This window comes from Spinacia oleracea, chromosome 6 (assembly GCF_020520425.1).
Source record: "Spinacia oleracea cultivar Varoflay chromosome 6, BTI_SOV_V1, whole genome shotgun sequence".
Taxonomy (NCBI): Eukaryota; Viridiplantae; Streptophyta; class Magnoliopsida; order Caryophyllales; family Amaranthaceae; genus Spinacia; species Spinacia oleracea.
Window position 1 is genome coordinate 12404129 of NC_079492.1, and position 21751 is coordinate 12425879.

At 36.8% G+C, this 21751-nt stretch overlaps 3 protein-coding genes and 1 pseudogene across 3 annotated transcripts; 2 read left to right on the forward strand and 2 right to left on the reverse strand.

Annotated features, from left to right (window-relative positions):
- The first annotated feature begins 3924 nt into the window (after positions 1-3924).
- Positions 3925-4547, forward strand: LOC130462935 (cysteine-rich repeat secretory protein 1-like). The gene is made up of 2 exons (XM_056831927.1): positions 3925-4259; positions 4430-4547. The coding sequence occupies exons 1-2, from the start codon at positions 3925-3927 to the stop codon at positions 4545-4547; spliced, it is 453 nt and encodes a 150-aa protein (XP_056687905.1).
- A 1685-nt stretch (positions 4548-6232) lies between these two features.
- LOC130462937 (uncharacterized mitochondrial protein AtMg00810-like) lies at positions 6233-7390 on the reverse strand. The gene has a single exon (XM_056831928.1). The coding sequence runs from the start codon at positions 7388-7390 to the stop codon at positions 6233-6235; it is 1158 nt and encodes a 385-aa protein (XP_056687906.1).
- A 2586-nt stretch (positions 7391-9976) lies between these two features.
- LOC130462938 (uncharacterized) lies at positions 9977-10669 on the reverse strand. The gene is made up of 2 exons (XM_056831929.1): positions 10254-10669; positions 9977-10145 (listed from the first exon to the last, which is right to left on the reverse strand). The coding sequence occupies exons 1-2, from the start codon at positions 10667-10669 to the stop codon at positions 9977-9979; spliced, it is 585 nt and encodes a 194-aa protein (XP_056687907.1).
- Positions 10670-10778: 109 nt separating this feature from the next.
- Positions 10779-21751, forward strand: LOC110792153 (cysteine-rich receptor-like protein kinase 19; annotated as a pseudogene).

Genomic DNA, 21751 nt, shown 5'->3' on the forward strand with positions numbered 1-21751 from the left:
TTGGCTTGCTTACTACTCCCTCCGTCCCATAATTATCGTCATGTTTGACCAAAAACACGGATTTAAAAAAAGTGGAATATAGTACATGAAAAAGTGGAATAAAGTACAAATGATGATTGAGTTGTATGGAAAAGTGGAATAAAGTACATGTGAAAGAGAATATAATACATAGGAAAGTGGAATGTAGTACATGGGTGGGGTTTTCAATTCATTTTTAATTAATATAGTACATGAGAAAGTGGGGACCTTAGTAACCAAAATTAGAAACAAGACTATAATTTTAGGACGCCCGATTTAAAAAATAGGACAATAATTTTGGGACGGAGGGAGTATTAAACCAAGTTAGAAAAGTCATGTGATACCCATCAGAAAAGTCAACTGTTAACTGACTGCTAACACATTATCTTCATCATCCCAAAACACCTTCACAATAATAATCATATTTACCATCATAAATTCATAATGATACTACCATTGATATTCCTAATATTCCTACGCCTTCAACATGTACAACAGTTGTATGGCTGAATATAAGACAACTCTTGTTAAGCCCTTGACATTCCTCCCATCTAAACCAGCCATCATCTCAGCACCAATTTCACTGTCAGATAACGCATAGTTGTATTATCACGTATTCACGTTTAAGATGGACTATTGGCTAGAAAGGCCAAAAATGCACAAGAATGATCATTAAAATTAAATAACTCGTTTATACTTGAATATCCCAAGTAATATAACACCTTGTTTGAATTATTTCAATATATAGTTTTCAAATATCCACTTTTATCAAGAGTTGACTTAACCAAAAATGTATGATGTACAATAAGGTTCATTTGAAACGAAAGGTAGTTGGTCATTTTATTGTAATCATGTCGTTTTGTATAATTGCTTTGTGTATTTCAAACTCCTGGGCCATTTAAAGACGGCGGTCTAGTATGAAAATTATTAGGTGCACCATGCACCCAAGGAAATTTTTTGCCGATAGACGTCCCTCACACATTTCCTCATCATATGTATGGTGAAAATATAAGAGGGTACAGGATGGAGGGTACAGGTACATCCGAGTACACCTTATATGTACTGGAGAAAACGTGGATACCATCCATACCTTTATACTTCCTCCGTTCCGGAAATATCGCACCATGGTTAACTTTTACTCCTCTAACCATTACTTTGACTCTTAATATCTCAAATATGTGCAAATAAAAATTATAAAAAATTAATATATAGAAAATATATATCGATACGAATCTAACATGACCACACATAGACTAAAATTTCCTTACGTACGAATCACAAAAATGGCCAAAGTCCTAAATAGTGTAAAAAACAAAGGGTGTGATATTTCCGGAACGGAGGAAGTATTAAAGCCGGAGTTCATATGCACAAAGGTCAATTAAACGGCCTAAATTTCTACTATGTTACTGCATCCACCATCTTCTGCCCTCGAAAGCCGACACAAGTAGTTTCATAACCCTGTAACTTAGCACCCTATGATAAGAGGGTCTATTTATAATTTTGTTTGACAATGAGTTCCTCGTCGCCTATAATTGTACAAGCAGCACAAATATAACACCAAATACAGCACCAGCGACGTACCTTTATAACCTTTAAAATCTGCTAGAAAGCTATTCCTCCCAAGCTTTACTCACAGGGTTCTATAATTCTTCGACCTGCCAAAGCCTCAACCGTGTTAATGGTCTATACATGTGTTGGGGTGACATAAACGCTCAAAGTTACAGTGCTTGTGTGAATGACGCTAGGGGTGTGAATGAGCCGAGCCGAGACAAGCCGAGACCGGGCCTTTACAGGCTCGGTTTGAGCTCGAAGCTTGTCGAACCTGCGAAATTGAGCTCGAGGTCGAGCTTGAAACATTCAACCGGGCTTGGTTCGGCTCAAAGCTTGATAGGCTAGTTGAGGCTCGATAGGCTCGACAAAGGTTGATCATCAAATCGGCTCATTAACATCCCTAAATGAAGCAAACATCATATAATCAGTTAATAGTGCAGCCATCTTGCTTTGATTCTCCTAAACCACGAGTAAGTCTACAAACTGAACTCCAAAAACAACCCTCCTATAGTAGTACCAAATCAGAAAGACAGGAACACATACTCATTAAACTTTCTTATATGTTGTCCAATGTTCAAGGTTTATGTTTAGTCGATTATTATTCGACGTGGTATAATGATATATACTTCTACCATACAGAAAGGCATAAAAGATCATCTCACCTTGCTCTAGCTGTCAGCATTCCAATAGTCTTTGCAATAATGTTCTTCTTTTGTGCTTGCTCTAGTATCTACATACAGAAGGCTGCAACACCTCTTCTCCTGCAGGTACGCAACTCATAAACTTATGATTTAACTTGACAGATAAAATAGCGCCTAACAAGTTTCTACTTTTCATTCTTAATAACACCATCAAGTGTTCAATCTTTAGGTCTTTACTAATTAATATATTTACAGAACTAGATGAAAACATCACAGTAGAATCATTACAGACATCACAGACTTCAAGAGAATAAAAAATTGTAACAAACAATTTCTCCTCAGAAAATAAGCTTGGAGAAGGTGGATTTGGTACAGTTTACAAGGTAATCTCGTCTTCCTACTTTGAACAAGTTGATTGTATGTCTTTGTTTAAAAACACATATTGAAGGTCACTCATTCCGCTTGTAGTCTTATACAACAATGATTCTAGGGAACTCTTCACAATGGACATGAAATTTCAGTGAAAAGGCTTTCGGCAACCTCGAGGCAAGGCATTAAAAAGTTCAAGACACAGGTAGTTTTAGTAGCAAGAATTTAGTCAATCTCCTCGGATTTTGCTTGCATGGAAAAGGAAACCTACTTGTCTATGAGTTCTTGCCTAATTCGAGTCTTGACAAAGTTCTACTAGGTATTATTTGATTAATTTGCTAGATGTAAAAATCTTTTATCAATTCTGTTTTACCTTGGAAGGAAAAGTGGCCACAAGTGTACCACAACTGCCTATCCTTTTAATGAAGAAAGTCTATTTCAACGAGTAAGTTTGATTACAAAGTAATTTTAAACGTTGGATCTGAAATTCTTCTTAAGCTAAAATTTCATCTGAGAATCTCGGTAACTTTGACTCCTTTTTATAACACTTACTTTTGACAACAATACATAAGCCCTTTCCAGAGAGTGATGCATTTGGAGCTAGTCAAACCAACTAATAAACTGTCGATGAACATTGAAACTCCTAGCCGGATCACATTGTAAGCATGAAAGGAAGAGATCTTTATCAACAATCCACTCAGCCTATGGTTACTGATACTTTGGCCTATATATGTTGTTAGTCATAAATCATAATTAACAACGGTTAGGCTTAGGAACGAGATGCACCAAATTGTATCTCTCGAAAATGTACGAAACTTGTGCATCTCAAGGGCATAGCCAACTTTGCGCTTCAGGGTGTCCCACAACAAAGTTAGTGATTAAGAATACAAACAAACCCACTAAATCAGTAGCACACACATATTGACTTAGAAAATTTGATAAAAATTCTAAATGGTAACGATGTAGACTTGGTACCTTTGCATAATCAAAATCATGGTTTTCTAAATGTAAAAGCAATGACATCATTGACATGACAAATTGACAACAATATCGATCTATCAGGAAGTATTGCTACTTTATCAAAGAAATTAAGTATTTACTTTTAGAAAAGTCTAGCATGGTCTTATCTTATCATTACCCCATTGTCACAAGGAGGCACCCGCAAGAACCGGGGTAAAGGGGTTTCGGACGCACGCAGCCTTACCCCCGCAATTGCACTTAGGTTTTAAGAGTCATTTTGACTTAGTCCAAAAGAACAAATGAATCTTTAGCTCCATCGGAAAAGTCTAGCATGGTCAACCCCCGTTAATAAACTTCAGCTAGCCAAAATATTAGCTGTGCAACCATGGTCATGCTAATAACCCTTAGCTTAATACTAGTATCTAAACTTGTTATTCCAAGTACCCAAGCTTTTGATTACTTTACCAATTGTACAGCTAGTTCTAATTACACCCAAAACAGCCAATACCAAAGAAACCTAGACAAACTTTTAGAAGAAATAACTTCCAAAGCTTCACTTTCTGGATTTTACTATACATTTGTTGGTCAAATCCCTGATCAAGTCCATGGTCTTTACCTATGCCGGGGTGACATGAGTAATCAAGGTTGTGGCCAATGCGTTTACCAAGCTCAAGGTAGTATCCTCAAAGAGTGTCCGACCCAAATTCGGGCTGTTTTATGGTACGATAATTGCATGCTTCGGTTCTCCAATAAGTCATTCTATCATCAATGGATGATGCCTCAATTACCGTGGCCTGGAACCCTCAAAACATTACTAGTAACGAGACTCGAGTATTTTCCAAGGTGCTAAACATTACTATAAAATATTTGGTACCACAAATTGTGAACAGCAAGGTCAAGTTTGGTACAACAGTAGCTAACATCACAAGCTCGGAAAAGCTGTATACCTTAGGGCAGTGCACACTGGACTTGTCAGCGAGTGATTGTGACCGACTGACCGGCGCTTGAAGATTGCAATTGATCAGCTTCCAATGATGCTTGGAGGAAGGGTTTTGCTACCAAGCTGCAATATAAGATTCGAGGTCAGTCCGTTTTATGGTAATACTGTGAACAGATCATTTTTTGCTATCGGCAACCACCAATTCAACAGCAACCATTACAAGAGGTATGTTGTGGCAATTTACAGAGTAGTGATTTTTTTACTGTTTCTCGATAGAATTAATATTTAATCAAATTTTCCTAAAGGATTCACGATTGAAATAAGGAGGCATGAGATTAGCTACGCAGGTTTACCAGTACCACATCATTTGTGGACATAATTAATCCACTTGTTTAATTCTTCTTCCTTAATATCAAGTGTCATACAGACCTTATGTTCAAAAAATCATGTATATTCAACAAAACAAAATAAATATCCCATTCAAATCACTGCCTTTTTATAGCTACAAATAAAGATTTAAGAAGTGTTACTTAAAACATTAAAGGCTATGTTACTCGGACCATGAGCACGTGTCCAAATGTCCAACTTGGCTAAATTTTGGAATGTTTCCATAATTTTATCCAAAAGTGTCTGAGTTTCCATACCCATGTCGAAGTGTCAAGAATTCAACACGAGTGCTTGAAATAAAATGAAGAATCTGAGTAACATAGGTTAAAAGAGACAAGAGTGCATAAGTATTTTAAATGAACAAAAAATAGTGCACCTATACTTCAAATTGAAAACAACAGATCATCCGAGGACCTGTAGTCCCATCCCCTGTATTTTTTCGTATGAGAAAGAAATGTTTTTTCAAAGAAATTAGACTAGGTTGGTTTGGGTTGATTTTCTGATCCAGAAACAATTTTTGTCATGTACACGTAATTCAGAAAGAAGAAACAAACAAACTAGGACAACTCGATCAAAATGTCATGTCAAGAAAAGTCAAAACAGAACAGGGCGGAGGAAGAGTTCTGCTATGACTTTATGTAGGGGTTGTTTAGTGAAAAAAATGAAGAAAATGTTGAGTCAAGCAAGCTGAATTCAACTACTTCGTATTAACTTTATTCATGACTACTATTATCATTATTGAGTATTACAAGTTTAATAAATCCGGATTAAGTGAATAACCATTGACTATACAATAGCCGCCACTAGGCAGCTCTGAAAATGAAACAGGAGAAAGTTGAGTAGAATAATAAGCAAGCAGCGTTAAACAATCAGTTTGACTATTGACTTAATGCGTAATACTTCTCCCATGTCACCAAATCTGCAACCAATTACCTTTCCATGGATAATACTTTTTATTTTATACCATTGTCGTTTATTTGGCTTAGGAGACCGTAATATGGTCCTCTGTATATACACAAGAAACTAAGAACTTATGCATACTGAAGAAAGATTCAAAGAGTTTTGCTGCTAAAATGCAGTGGTTTCTTCACCAGAAATTCTGGTGTTTTGTGTTTTGTATTTCTATATTTTGTGAGGTCTTAAAACGGCACAAAAGGCCTGCCTTCACCTTATATACAAAGGTCTATGCACAACCCTAAATTACATGTGTACAAGAGGCCAAAACAAAGCTGGCAAGATCCACCTAGGATCACTACAAAACAGACTACCTAGGAAGAGTAAAAGAACAAACCAGAAAACATATGCATGTGACTATCCTAGGTGTAGAATTTACTATAAATAGCATGATATTCTCAATACACCCCTCTCAAGTTGGAGCTGAGGGAGTGATGCCCAACTTGAAAGAGAGATGATTATGCTGTTGCTCACTGAGAGACTTAGTCATTAAATCAGCTAACTGGAGAAAGGATCGAACATGAAGAACGTTTAGCAGCCCATCCAGGATGTGATCTCTCACATAATGACAATCCACATTCAAGTGTTTTGTTCTTTCATGGAAAACAGGGTTATGTGCAAGATGAATTGCTGACTTGTTGTCACAGAATAAATCAATAGGCTTAGGTACAGTGAACCCCAGGTCTTCTAGTACCCCATTCAACCAAACAATCTCACTTGTTGTTTGTGACATACATCTATATTCTGCTTCTGTTGATGACTTTGACACAGTGTTTTGCTTCTTTGTTTTCCAAGACACTAGTGATTTTCCTAAGAAAACACAGTATCCAGTGAGAGATCTTGAACTAAAGGCACAGTTTCCCCAATCTGAATCACAGAATGAGCTTAGCTTTACTTCAGAATCAGCAGGGTAGTATAAACCCCAATCAATTGTACCAGCCAAGTACTTTACCACATGGATAGCAGCCTGCAAGTGTGGTTTTCTTGGCTCACACATAAACTGACTCAACTGCTGCACACTATAGGAAATATCAGGTCTTGTCAGATTCAAGTACAACAACCTTCCAATGATTCTTCTATATATTTCAGGATCTTCTAGTAGTTCACCTTGATCAACTGATAATTTGATCCCTTTGGGAAAGGGGAACTTTGCAGGTTTACAGTCCTCAGTCCCTGTTGATTTCAGTATGTCAAGAATGAACTTTCTTTGATTTAACATGGTTCCTTTTGGACTTCTTGAAACTTCTATCCCAAGAAAATATCTCATCTCTCCAAGATCCTTCACAGTGAAGGCATTGTCAAGTTCTGTTTTGAGCTTTTTCATCTCATTTGTGTCATCTCCAGTGACAAGAAGATCATCAACATAAACTAGCACAATTGTCTGCTTTCCATTTTCAATTTTAGAGAACATTGAATAATCTCTTTTGGATTGTGTATAGCCATGCTCAATGAAGAACTTGGTCAGTTCTAGATTCCATTGCCTAGAAGCTTGCTTCAGACCATATAAGCTTCTTTTCAGCCTACATACTTGCCCCTCCTTTCCTCCAGTGTAACCTTTTGGTGGTTTCATGTACACTTCTTCATCCAGGAACCCATGCAAGAAGGCATTGTTGATATCAAGTTGTTCCAACTTTCAATTCATGGCTGTTGCCAAGGCTATCAGAGTTCTCACAGTAGTAAACTTAGCTACTGGTGAGAAAGTATGTTTGTAATCTTTACCTTTGATCTGTTTATCACCTCTTGCCACTAATCTAGCTTTGAGTTTCTCTATGTTCCCATCTCTGTCAAACTTGATTCTATATACCCATTTAGAATCTATTGCCTTCTTTCCTTCTGGTAAATCTGTCATTTCCCATGTTTCATTCTTATCAAGAGCATTCAGCTCTTCCTTCATTGCTTCCATCCACCCTTGATCTTCAGATGCTTCTCCATAGTGAATTGGCTCTCTTTCTCTCAAAACATTATTCAGAGATGCTAAGTATTCCTCTGAATAGTATTCTGAATCCATGAGCCTTGCTATGATCAAGTTAGCTGTATGTGTTGCAGCTCTTTTTCCTGGGATATCAAAGACAAAATCTTTGAACTTTGCTGGTATTGTTCTGTCCCTCTCTGATCTTCTCACAGTTTCTTGAGTGTTTGTTTCCACATTGGTGACATCAAGGTCAGTCTGACCTTGTTCTACCACCATAGTGTCTTCTTGAATCATTTCTTCTTGCATCTCCTCCAATTCTGGTTCTATTTGATCAATATCCTGCTCAAACTCTTCAGTGAAGATATTAGAGAAATCAATATCATTTTCAGTTTCTGTACTTGACAAATTGTTCCTCAAACAAGTTGCAAAATCATTGTTTCCTTGTTTAAGAAGAAAAGGAAATATCCTTTCTTTGAACACCACATCTCTGCTCACAAAATTTTTTCTAGTTTCCAGATCCATAAGCTTATACCCTTTCTGACAATAAGGGTATCCAATCATGATACACATTATTCCTCTTGCTGCAAATTTATCAGTAGGCTTCTTGTGGGGACTTGCATAGCACAGGCTTCCTATGACCCTCAAATGATCATAGTCAGGTTCTTTCTTCATCATTCTCTTATATGGAGTTTCCCAACCAATCACTGCACTAGGCAATAAATTGATTAAGTGAGTTGCAGCCAAAATACACTCACCCCATAAATATGCAGGCAGTCCTGCATGGATCTTCAGGGCTCTTGCTGTCTCAAGCAGGAACCTGTGCTTCCTCTCAACTCTTGCATTCTGTTGAGGTACACCTGGCACACTTCTTTGGTGTGTAATGCCCTTTTGAGCAAAGATTTGTGCACATTCATTCTGAAAAATTTCTGTTCCATTGTCACTTCTCAGGGTTTTAACAGTGGTGTTAAAATGATTTTCTATATGAGCAAGGAAACCAACCAGGATTCCCTTAACCTCTTCCTTGTTTGACAACAAATGTGTCCAAGTCACTCTACTATAGTCATCAACTATAGTTAGGAAATAACTTGCACCTGTAATACTCTTAGTCCTGTAAGGACCCCATAAATCAACATGAATCAATTCAAAAACATTTCCAGCAATAGATTTACTTGGAGAGAAAGGTAACTTGTGATGTTTAGCAACAGAACAAGTGTCACAGAAATAGCTCTTTAAGTCTTTACATTTGCAAAAATCCAAATGTTCCATCTTAGAAATAGAAACATGCCCTAGTCTAGCATGAATTAAATCTAGTTTCTCTACTTTATTACAGCTCTTTGATTCTTTTCCTTCTTCCTTCACCAAGCAAACCTCCTCCCTTCCTTTTCTCCTTCTTGTCAGCTTACTTTCAAAGTTGATCAGCTTGTACAGATCACTTTCATTCTCTCCAAACACTACATTATCTTCAGTGGAAAGGCCCTGAAGAGAACACCCATGTTTATCAAATAAAAGCTTCAGGTCATCTTTGTGAACCAATTTGCTCACTGACAGCAAGTTGTGTTTGAAATCACTTACATATAACACATCAAAAAGAGTCACATTATCATTCAATTTCACATCTCCTATTTCTTTAACTGTTTTGACATTTCCATCAGGTAATCCTACCCTTATCTGCTTGTCTAATGTTCTCATGTTAGTAAGAACACTTTTGTTTCCTGTCATGTGATCACTAGCTCCTGAATCTATGAGCCATGTATTACAGTAAGAGTCATCATAATGATTCACTGCATTAGAAAGAATTTCTTTACCTGCAAAGTTGCTGTGACTGCTAGCTGTTGCATTCTGCTTCTCACCAATTGCTTTCATCACTTCCTGTACAACAGAAGAAATGAACTTGTCATCATGTTTCATTGCATTACCTCCTGCATTTCCAAACTCCAGGGGATTGTCTCCAGAATATTCTTCTTCACTCCTAGTTGCATTTGCAGCTTGTCTTGTGTTTCCTTTTCCCTTTGGATTGTTCTTAAACCAGTCAGGATATCCAACTAGCTTAAAACACTCTTCCCTTAAATGTCCCTTCATTCCACAATGCTGACATTTCTTTGCATCTCTTTCAATCTTCTCAAGTCTCATTTTTTTGTATTCTCTCTTATTAAAGTTCATCAGAGGACCAAGACTCTCTCCTTGCCTGTTTGCTGCTAGAGCACTTGTTTGACTCCCAATACTGATTTCTCCTGTGATCTGCTTTTATTTCTCAACCTGCATGACTAGATTGTACACCTTGTTCACAGGCATCAGTGGATCCATCCCAAGGAAATTTGTCTTCATCTGCTCATAATCAGAGTTCAGACCCATGAGAAACTTCATGAGCTTGGTGGATGATTCCCTCTCAATCATTTTTTTGACAATGCTGCAGCTGCACTTTGCCAGAGCTCCACAAGAACACTATGGTATGTCTTCAATTTCTGAGATTTGATCCCAAAAATCCTTCAATTTGCAGTAGTATTCACTTACACTGAGATACCCTTGCTGCAGTTCCCACATGTCTTTTTTCAGTTGAAAGAGAAGAGGAGCACTTGTTTGCCCATGCCTTTCAACAATTTCTTCCCACAACCTCTTAGTTGATTGCATAGTCACAAGGCTGCTTGCAATTTCAGGCTTCATGGTGGCCAACAACCATGACCTCACCATATAATCACATCTAGTCCATTTCTGGATTTCATCAGGACCTTCAGAAGGTTTAGGATGCTTCCCTTCTAAGAATCCCAGTTTGTTCTTGGCACCAAGAGCAATCCTGATGCTTCTGCTCCAATTCAGGAAATTCTTTCCATCAAACAAGATACTTTCAAGTGGTGTTGCAGCACTCTCATTTACTGCAATAAAGAGAGGATCTTTGTAGGGATTCAGATTGTTTGTTGAGGAGGAATTTGTTTCACCCATTTTTGTTTCTGTTTCGAAAGCTTTGATTTTTCTTGCTGGTTTGTTATTTCAGAACAGCAAACTCTCAAAATCTTTAAGATTTAAGAACGTTTAAACCAGCTCTGATACCATGAAGAAAGATTCAAAGAGTTTTGCTGCTAAAATGCAGTGGTTTCTTCACCAGAAATTCTGGTGTTTTGTGTTTTGTATTTCTATATTTTGTGAGGTCTCAAAACGGCACAAAAGGCCTGCCTTCACCTTATATACAAAGGTCTATGCACAACCCTAAATTACATGTGTACAAGAGGCCAAAACAAAGCTGGCAAGATCCACCTAGGATCACTACAAAACAGACTACCTAGGAAGAGTAAAAGAACAAACCAGAAAACATATGCATGTGACTATCCTAGGTGTAGAATTTACTATAAATAGCATGATATTCTCAATACATACAGTGATAGTTAACGGCGAATGTACTTCAAACTTACGAGCTGATGAAAACTTCCAACGAATATTTGTGCCACATAAATTCTGAACCTTAATTCATTACCAAATAACTGAACTCTGTTCTCAAAATAGTTAAATTTCATGCAGAAAATATAAAATGTTAACACTTTTACCTTGCAGACAAGCAGAGAATATCATCCCACATTGCTATTTCTGTCAGCATTCCTATAGTCCTCGCAGTCTTGCTCCTCGGTGGTGCTTGCTTTTCCATCTACAATCGGAAGGGAGCAAAACCATCTCCTGGTAACTGACAAAATTTAAGTTGAAACAATCATCTTTCACAGTTAAAAATCCATGCCAATGAGCTTGCAAATTCGAGTTCTTCAGCTGATATCTGACAATTGATACAGAATTGGAGGAGATCATTACAGTAGAATAATTGCAATTTGACTTCAAAACAATAAGGGTTGCAACAGATAATTTCTCGATAGACAATAAGCTTGGACAGGGTGGATTCGGTATCGCTTACAAGGTAACATTTGCTTAATTTAGAAAGCTAAGATCCTTATTTGAATAAAATGAATATGCGGCGAGCATGTCCCCTAGATAAAACAAATAGAGGAAGAAGATCTTTGGGGATGACCACTAGAGATAGACTCTTGGTTCATGTAGCCGACCCCTACCTTTGGAGAATACTATGATTTAGTCGTTTTGTTGTCCACAATATTTTACAGACTATTGAATAGTCATGTATTTTCCAATCCAATTATTTAGGGAAGGCTTCAGATTGGACAAGAAATAGCAGTGAAAAGGTTGTCATCCAATTCAGGGCAAGGCATTACAAAATTAAAGACAGAGGTTCTATTAGTTGCAAAACTACAGCATAAGAATTTGGTCAGACTCCTCGGATTTTGCTTGCATGCACAAGAAAAGCTACTTGTCTTTGCGTTATTGCCTAATTCGAGTCTTGACAAATTCTTACTTGGTACCGCAACCACCATACGATGAATTCACTGCAAAAAAACCGTTACTATTCTCTTTTTACTTCTAGTTATATTAAGACTTTGCACATAAAATAAAATTGCAGATCCAAAGAAGGAGATATCATTGGATTGGGAAATCCGGTACAAGATAATAGCAGGAATTGCAAGAGGACTCCTCTACCTTCATGAAGATTCCAGGCTAAAGATTATACATCCTAATCTAAAATCAAGCAATATTATGTTAGATGAAAGCCTGAACCCAAAGATATCAGATTTTGGATTGGCAAGACTTGTTGGAGCAGATCAAGTTCAAGGCGATACTATAGGATTGTTGGGACATAGTAAGTAAAGTATGCTGATTCTTGTAGGTTAGGTTTCTTCTGCTGAACATTTCTTGCATACATGGTGATTAGAACTTCTTACACGTAAATATGGCTATGATTGCAGTGGATACATGGCTCCAGAATATGCAATGGTTGGGCGCTTTTCAGTCAAGTCAGATATTTACAGCTTCGGAGTAATAGTTTTGGAAGTACTAAGTAGCCACAAATGTAGCTCAACTGCCTTCCCTTTCCACGAAGAAAGTCTACTCCAAAGAGTAAGTATGATATAGAAAAAGAAAAGGCTTTTAGATGGAATTGGCACAATCTGTAATTTCGATTTCAGATGAGAGGGATGCTTGTCCTCATTGTTTTCCACTCTTAATATAATCTCTTCTCTTATCAAAAAAGAAAAAAAAAAAACTTTTAAAGCTAAGAAATTCAATTATTTTGGAAAAGGTTTCCTAGTTTTCAAACTGAAGATCTGATAATTAGGATGTAATGTGTGAATCTATTTGCCACGGGCCTGGAGGCTTTGGAACGTCAATGCAGCTTTAGAGTTGGTAGATCTCAGACTAAAAGGCAGCTTCTCAAGTGAGGAAGTGGAAAAATGCATTCACATTGGTCTGCTTTGCATCCAAGAAGATGCAAACAAGAGACCAACGATGGCTCCTATTGTGTCAGGCACTCAATGGCCATCCAGTGGCACTCCCTGAGCCAACACCACCTCAGCTAATAGCCACAAGTAGTACTACCACTGGTCAATCTCCGAATACATTTTCAGGAAGTCAGTGCATCACAGAAGATTATCCTCGTTAGATGGACAGGACTATAGGAAAGACAAGGAAGTATAGTTCGGGACACATCCTACTTTCATTAATTTCACTTTCTTTTCCTTGTTTTTTTTCTTTTTACTTCCTGCTCCCTTTCTGGTTTGATTGGTGACAATGACGATCTCCTACGACGATTCATGTTAGCCGACCCCAAATCATTTTGGGACTAAGGCTTTGTTGTTGTTGTTGTTGGTATTCTGCAGGGGCGGATCCAGAATTTACAAATAGGGGTCTCATAAATTTTATGATCGCTTTATAATCTCTCATATTTGCTCCTTTTGGAGGGTTAAAGTTGAAAGGTGAGTAGTCAAAATAAACGCCATAATAAAATCAGTGGAGGATTTAGGAACTTTAATTTTTGGGTTTCATAACAATAAAAATCAAAAATATGAGGGTATACAATGGGTTTTCATACTTTGAAGGAGATTTAAGTTATTAAAATGATCCAACACTGAACACATAGCACACAACGGCACTTATAACAAATGGAACATCATTCTCAACGCTTGTGGGCGTTATGCTATTATATAATTACACTTCCAAAAAATTTCAAAGAAACATGCAACTATAAGTCTGTAAAAATGGAGTATAAAAATACATTACTAATATAACTTATGGCAATTACAAAATCAGTTTGAAGAAAAAATAACGCCACAATTTTTTGCATTTTGTAAAAGGAAAAATATGAATCATTATACAAGAAAATTAAAAAGAAATAGATGAAAGAAAAATCAATGAGCAAAGGGAAAATAGAAGAAAAAAAACATAAAGAATTTAGAGATCAACAAAGGACAAGTAAAAAACACAAAAATTTGAAAAAACCCTTCTAGTAAGAATCGAACCCGAATTTCCTATGTGGCATATTGATTAAGCAATCACTAAAACTACACGAACATTTCATTGTATTTAGTGTAAGTTAATTAAAGTATCTTATTTATTTCAAGTGCAATTAGTTACTTCAATATCAATTTAACTGTTTTTCTAAAACAAAGATAGGGGTCCCTTTGGACCCCAAAAGGATTATACAAGTCCGCCCTTGGTATTCTGCAAGTCAGCTAAAATAACGGCAGGAAGAATTAACTCATGTCCTCTACGAAGGACACAAAGGTATATGCTTCCTGCTCTGATACAACTTCTGGAATATACCAAAGTTGTGTTGATCAATATTTCCTTCTGAAATATATTAACATTTTTCTGGAGGACCAGAATCTAGGTCATGTTTCTAAAGAGCATTACTATATGCAAAAATATACAGAAAAGCCAAAGATGTGAAGTCCACTTAGGGATAAAAGAATATGCGCCTGCATCCCTATTTTCAAGTTTTTTAATTTGGACGGCATGCGTCACTCACTATGGGTTTTATGAATTTTTAGTGAAGCACGCTACTTGGAATTATTATATCATGAAATATTATCTCCACATCAAACAACCTAAAAATTCTTATTTGATTCTGTTTTAAATTTCTGGAATAACTTGACTTCTATGAATTTCTTTTTATATAATAAAATTATCTATTTTCAGTTTGCTCAGCACTGTAAAATGTTAACTTCAAACAAGGCGGAGGGAGTTTAGATGCGTACCATTTTGATGATTGAAGAAGGTAAGCCACTTTCCAAAAACACCTCCAATTCAGCACAGCTAACCAGAGATAGTTCCAAAGGGCACAAAAATATCTGCACAGAATAATGACCCATATAGTGTATTAATAACATCATTAACAATATGGCTCCATTTTATGCTCAAACAAGTAGTCATGAGTCTCTCACTCATTAATCCTCACACCAAGGAACCACTATCTTTTTGTAGACTCTGGCAATTTTTCAGCCAAGAAAGCAATACAATCTATCCATATTGGCTTATCATGCACACAGCAAAATGCAGAAAAGGGCCTCACAGTGACTACATAGTTTCTGTACTCGATAACAAGGTTACCAGCATTTTATCAACAGACAACAGTGTTGAATCAATCTAAAACTAAATATTCAGGAAAGCGAGATATAACAGTGTAGAGAATCAGGAAGGTATAATCAAGTACGTCAATCAGAGAATCAGGCAGTTCAGAAACAACTATGATGTGCTCGTGTTAGCAGCTTGACCATAACTCCATTAGGCTAACTAATTTCTAGTTAGACTAAGCTGGCTAAATTATGTACTAGGCTTATCAGTCTTGAGGCTTGAACTTGTTTGACAAAGTTCAACATGAAGGTTGACATTAAAATCTCATGTACTTCACCTCTGGCTCTGCCACTCTGGCTTGTAATTTATCTGTGTGTCTTACCTAGTGTTACCTAATTCCCTAATCACCCCACGAACCGCGAACCAAAAACAACTATAACACGAAAATGATACCCTTTTGGTCTAATTTAGCAAATTAGGCAACGAATTGTGAACCCGTACCCAATCTCATACTAGCGAACCAGGTAACAATGGTCTTACCACTTACTAATGAAACATTCCTATACTTTCATATTTCAATGTGGCCTGATCTGACATAAGCCTTACCACAAGGCACTGACCTTCTCCCTATTTCCTACAACATGACAAAAATAGCATTTGATCATTTCAACTAACCATAGTTATGTTCCAAAACAAGTTATGTTCATAACCACCCTTATGAAAGCCTTATTTAAATAAGAGTAACTATAACAATTCAATAACAAATAAGATTTGATCATTTCAAACTTTGTTGTAACACGTTTAAATAAAAAACTATTACAAATTTTAGAATTGAAAATTTCAGGCAGCCAAGTTTAGAATAAATAAATAAAATATGGTTCGTCATATAGAAAATTTCAGATATTCAGGCAGGGTTTTTTTTTTTTTTTTTTCCTCTGTTAACAGATATTCTGCTTATAGAAAAAGGATTCTCCTAAGATCCCCAAAAACAAAGAAAGTTTCAGAGAAAGATGATTGGGTAGCATAGTAATTGAGCAAAAAATATCCCCGCGTCACCCAATCAAACTCCCTTGCTGACCATTCTCTATTTGCTACTACTAAGTAACAAAACTCGCTCCTAACATCACATTATAAGACCAAATCTAGTCCAACTTGACCAATTTGCAGGTCTAGTTGGCATGTTCAGATTTGTCGTACACTCATAATGTTAACTCCAATAAGCCTGCCTATATATAGATTGAAGTAACATTTTATAATTTCAAACAAGACTATGACAAAGTTACCTTCCCTCTTCGCAATATCTCAAGGACATATGGTATTAAGTTAAAACAATAAATCTAGAGCTCTATTGCAGACAATCAGATAAATTGGTTCTAACGTGACCAAATTCATATTTATGCGCCTCATAAAACCAAAAAATATAGTATCTCCCAACAAGACAGCACAATAGTTTCAAATCATATGCCACAAATGATAGCATATTACTGTATGTCAAAAACCCTCCTGATAGTCTTCCTACAATTACTGCATCTGAAAAACGTTGTTGTAGGCACAAAGTTTATCGGCTCTTACTGCTATAAAAATGGTCATTACAAACAGAACAGCACTTATCAAAAGAACCTCAATATTGTCCTTTCAGATCTAAGCTCACAGGCCTCTACAACTAGATTTTACAACTCCAGCGGAGGCCACAGCCCCAGAAAAGTCTATGGCCAATTCTATTGCAAAGGTGATGTCAGTCATCGGCCCTGCCAAGAATGTGTACAGTCCGCGGCACAGGAAATTGTCAACAAATGCAATAACCAGAAAGAAGCAAGCATCGTGTATGAGGTTTGCACCCTGAGTTATGCAAACAGGTCACTAAACTCGCCGCTAGAAACAGATCCAATTTCGTGGCATTGGAAAAGCAATGAGAACGACTCTAGTCCCACAAAGTTAAAGCAAGTATTGTCAACAACTATGGACAGGCTCATCAAGAGGGCAGCTTATAATACTACTTACCATGGTTATGCAACTGGAGAGGCTCATCTTCCACCTTATTCAACCTTATATTGTCTTGTTCAATGCTCCCCTGATATACTGGGCTCACCCTGTGAAAGATGCTTGAGGGGTTGTTATAGAGATTTGCAGACTTATTGCAGAGGGAAAATATGGGCTATGGTATTCCGGCCCAACTGCCAAATGAGGTACAATACGTCACTTTTCCGTACTCCACCAGCTACACCTCCAGGCCTATCAAGCAAGCAATCGTCACAATCAGGTGAAAAGTGAAATCAATTGAAAGAGTGAAGAAGTTAAGGAATGATAATCCTCTTACAACTTCAACAAATGATTTATCGACCTATCAAAAGAAAAAGAATTTTCAGATGGAGTATTACTTTAGTTTAAAAGATTTAGACCCAACCAAAGAAAGACTTAGTAATGCTGGTTAACTGCATAGTTGGCACTTTTTTCCTGACTTATTCTAATTTTTAATGGAGCAGTCAAGCATACTGTCAAGGGTGCAGAATTTTACATAACAAGAGCCGTTGTTCCAACCGCTGGCTTTGCATTGCTGCTTCTCTGCATCATCACGTTCTTTAGGAAGAAACAAGAAAAGGTTCCAGGTAAATAAACCATTCATCCAAGAATACATTTCAGGTGTTACTTTTTATTGTCTTTAAGATGAAATTTTGATGAGCAACTCTCAGCTGCAAACTTGTATAACATCTTCTGAGACATTAGTCACAACTGTCATCTTACCTCTTTAAAAAATGTAAAAGTGAACCCTGGGGAAAAGAAAATTAGACTTTCTGTTCTTACAATAGGTTATTGTCGTCTGCCTCATAGAAACAATTTCTACATCTCCCTCATAGAAAAAATTTCTATTTCTAGGAATTACAACAAAAACCAATAAAATATGCATGACACATATCTTACAATCATCGTTTCTAAAAGTTGAAGGGAGGAAGGAAAGCTCCTCCTGTTAGGACCCATTTGATTGACAGACAATGTTTTCAAGTGAAAATGGTTTTACATGGAAAACAAATTTCAGCTCAATTTCCTCTGTTTGGTGTAACGGAAAATCACTTTTCCTTAATCCTTTGATACCTCTCATATATAAATTTTGAAGTTCATAAAAAAAAACACAAATTTTCTTCCTCCCCCTCACGAGTTTCATGTCTCCCGTACCTAAACTCACTGCCTCTCTATTACTACTGGAAGTTGCTCCTCTGCTTTCAATCTACTCCCTTCTTCAATTATACCTCAAAAATATAACAGGAAACCCAATCCTCTTGGCTGTCTCTGCCAAAGACCACAAAATCAGGCGCCCCCTCTTAAAAACATCATGTCTAGAACCTCTGCCCTAAACTCTTGGAATAACTCTTCCATTTTTACAAAACAGAGCACCACCATAAAAAATATTTAAATGAAATATGATGTTGCCGTGGGCTCACCAGATTCATCTTTGTGTACACTATCCGGCCACCACTGCTCAACTTACAAGAGTTATAACTATAGAAAGGGGGTTGGAGAATCAGAATTATAAGGGAAAAAAGTCCCAGCTATATTGGTTAAGATGACGAAGATAAAAGGTCCCAAATATTCCTTTTTCACCCAACCCAAACCAAACTGTGGAAAGTGAGGGGAAAAAAACTTTCCTCCCAACGAAACATGGCCTCAATGCAGAGTGTTCTTCCATCTCCCTGTAACTGGTATGTTCTTCAGCATTTCTAAACTGCCTTACATAACTTATTTCTATTTCTTGTCAAAAAGAGGATGACTAAACTGACAAGGATTAGCGAATACAGAGCCATAATGAAATAACAATTTGTTGCATCTCTTTATCTTCTTAGTATTATATTCTTATATATATAAATAGATACACTATCTCCTATCCTATCTTCCATTCTGAATTGTTTATGAATCTGATATCATCTCTTTAGAAAAAGAATTTTATTAATCTTAAATCGTCTTTTTGTAAAGAAAAAACCCTGTATTGTCAGCAACCTAGAGTTGAATTATAATGGACATTTACACATGAGGATTTTCTTACAAATCTAGGCACAGACATTAATTAATTGAAATAGGAAATAAGTAATTAAGAACATACAAACACAAATTTTAGAGATAATTTGAAATACCCACAACTTTCAGAACTCTGGTTTTACAATGTAATTGTAATATTGTCCCAGCTCCCAATGATATCCAACAACACTCTACCTCTACCTCAGCCTCAGCCTCAACCTCTATTATGGCATCTATAGTTAGGCCTTACATAGAATATTCTAGATAAAATAGAGCATAAACCCTTCCTAAATTCTACTCCTAACAGCCTTCACTTATATAACGATAATACTATGTAGAAAACATCTTACACTATAGTTAATCTCCAAGCAAAACCACCTCAACAAGTTTGTCACAAGTCACAAACATGCCAAACTATATGATATGGTTGTGTCAATCCAACCATGCCAAACTATATGACACGGTTGTGTCTAATAATTTTTGATCGATAGCACCACATTAAGCCAATTGCACCTGCTAATTATATAAAGAGAGCATTGAGCATTTGAGCTAATGCCATATTACATTCATAGTTTCCCTACTTCTAGAAAACATGTTTTACTGCTGTTATCCAACCACAAAAATCCTCTATTCCTCTGCAAGATGTCATCAACTACAGCCTCGGGGTAATTAAATCTGCAACAGACAACTTCTCTGATGCTAACAAACTTGGCCAAGGTGGATATGGAGCTGTTTACAAGGTACTACATCCTACATTCCCAAGTATCCACTCGTGTAACAAAAACCTTCAAAGTACATAATTTTTCTTTGGTTTAAATTTACTGACTTCTACTGCAGGGAACACTTCCAGATTCCCAGGAAGTGGCTGTCAAGAAGCTCTCAGAAGACTCACATCAAGGTTTTAGAGAATTTAAAAACGAAGTCCTGTTAGTAGCCAGGCTTCAACACAGCAACCTCGTCAAACTTTTGGGATTTTGCCTAGAAAGCGGAGAACAGTTGCTTATCTATGAGTTTTTACCCAACTTGAGTCTAGACAAATTCCTAATTGGTACTATGTTCTAACTGAAAAATCAATCTTGCATTAGATATGCACTTTCCAGATGGCTTCCCTATTGTCACTAATTAGCATAATCGTCTTGTAGATCCAAACAGGGTAATGGACTGGGATACAAGATTCAAAATCATAAAAGGAATTGCACGAGGACTTCTGTACCTTCATCAAGATTCTGACATCAAAATTATACACAGGGACTTAAAACCAGGCAACATTTTGTTGGACAAAGAGATGAACCCAAAGATAGCAGACTTTGGCGTGGCAAGGCTAGTGAAAGTAGGCCATACACATGCCAAAGCACACACACTTCATGGAACATTGTAAGACCTAAATCTTTTAAAATATTTGATCATGATATTATTCAGCATAGTACACTACATAAGAGTTGCATATAGCCATACTGCACACCTAGATTTCTTGGGGCACCCACAAAATTAACCCAAAGTTCTCCATATTCTCAATAGTTGTTATCAATGTGATGTGCTTACTCTGAACCTTAATGTTAATAAGTATTGGCTCGCAGTGGATATATGGCTCCAGAATACGCAACAACTCGAGTATACTCTTTCAAGTCAGACGTCTACAGTTTTGGGGTCATGCTCTTGGAAATCATAAGTGGGGAAAGAACTATCTTGTCTATTCACAGACGGGGGAAGGAAGGCCTTGTAAACCATGTAAGACATCCTAACGTCTGTCTTCTTATTCTAAATTAGCTCTAAAAAAACCTTACTATCGATTAATAAGTTATCACTAAAGTGTCCTACTGCTTCAGGCAAGGAGACTTAGGGACACAAAAAGTGTGATGGAACAAGCCCATCCATCACTAAGGAACAGACTTTCAAGCATAGAGCAATTCAAAGCATGTATCAAAGTAGGGATATCTTGTGTCGAAGAAGATCCTTCAAGAAGGCCAACAATGGATTACGTCCTTCAAACTCTTGACAACCACCCCACTGATGTCAACGAATTTCTGCCGATTCCTTCCCCAACATTATCCAACACAAATACACAAAGTGCACACATGACATGATAAAGGGAAAATATTTCAAAGTCAGGGAAGCGAGTTTTAGAACACGAATTCCACCTTGCTATCCAAAAACCTGTGCCAGGCATCCAAATTCCCTTAAAACAAAACATAATATGATTACCTTATAGTAGGATGGATCTTCAGTGGAGTTGATAGAGATTTTACTACTTAAGGTTGGTCCTAAGTTCGAGGTTATTTCCGAACAAAATAAAATGATTATTGTATTTCATTTCAATAGTCCATAAAAGAATTTATATATAATTACAAATGAAATTATTTACAGGCTTATTTTTAGTTAAATTACCTACTATATTTGATTGTTAGTACAATTTACAACTTCGATTCGTCTAATCAAAACTTTGAATAGTGTCCCTCGAGCTAAAGCAACACAAAAATTAAGGCTTTAGTTAAGTTACCTACTATATTTGATTGATTACAATTTACAACTTCGATTCCACTAATCAAAACTTTGAACAGTGTCCCTCGAGTTAAAGCAAGACAATGTAATACAACATAGTGCTACCAAATTAGTGAA

Bases quoted from the DNA above. Each gene is read 5' to 3' on its own strand.
- LOC130462937 (XM_056831928.1), bottom strand. From the start codon at position 7,390: ATGAAACCACCAAAAGGTTACACTGGAGGAAAGGAGGGGCAAGTATGT.
- LOC130462938 (XM_056831929.1), bottom strand. From the start codon at position 10,669: ATGGGTGAAACAAATTCCTCCTCAACAAACAATCTGAATCCCTACAAA. The intron at 10,146-10,253 runs GTATCTCAGTGT...GGCAAAGTGCAG, and splicing joins ATGTGGGAACTGCAGCAAGG to CTGCAGCATTGTCAAAAAAA.
- LOC130462935 (XM_056831927.1), top strand. From the start codon at position 3,925: ATGGTCATGCTAATAACCCTTAGCTTAATACTAGTATCTAAACTTGTT. The intron at 4,260-4,429 runs GTACGATAATTG...AATTGTGAACAG, and splicing joins CAAATTCGGGCTGTTTTATG to CAAGGTCAAGTTTGGTACAA.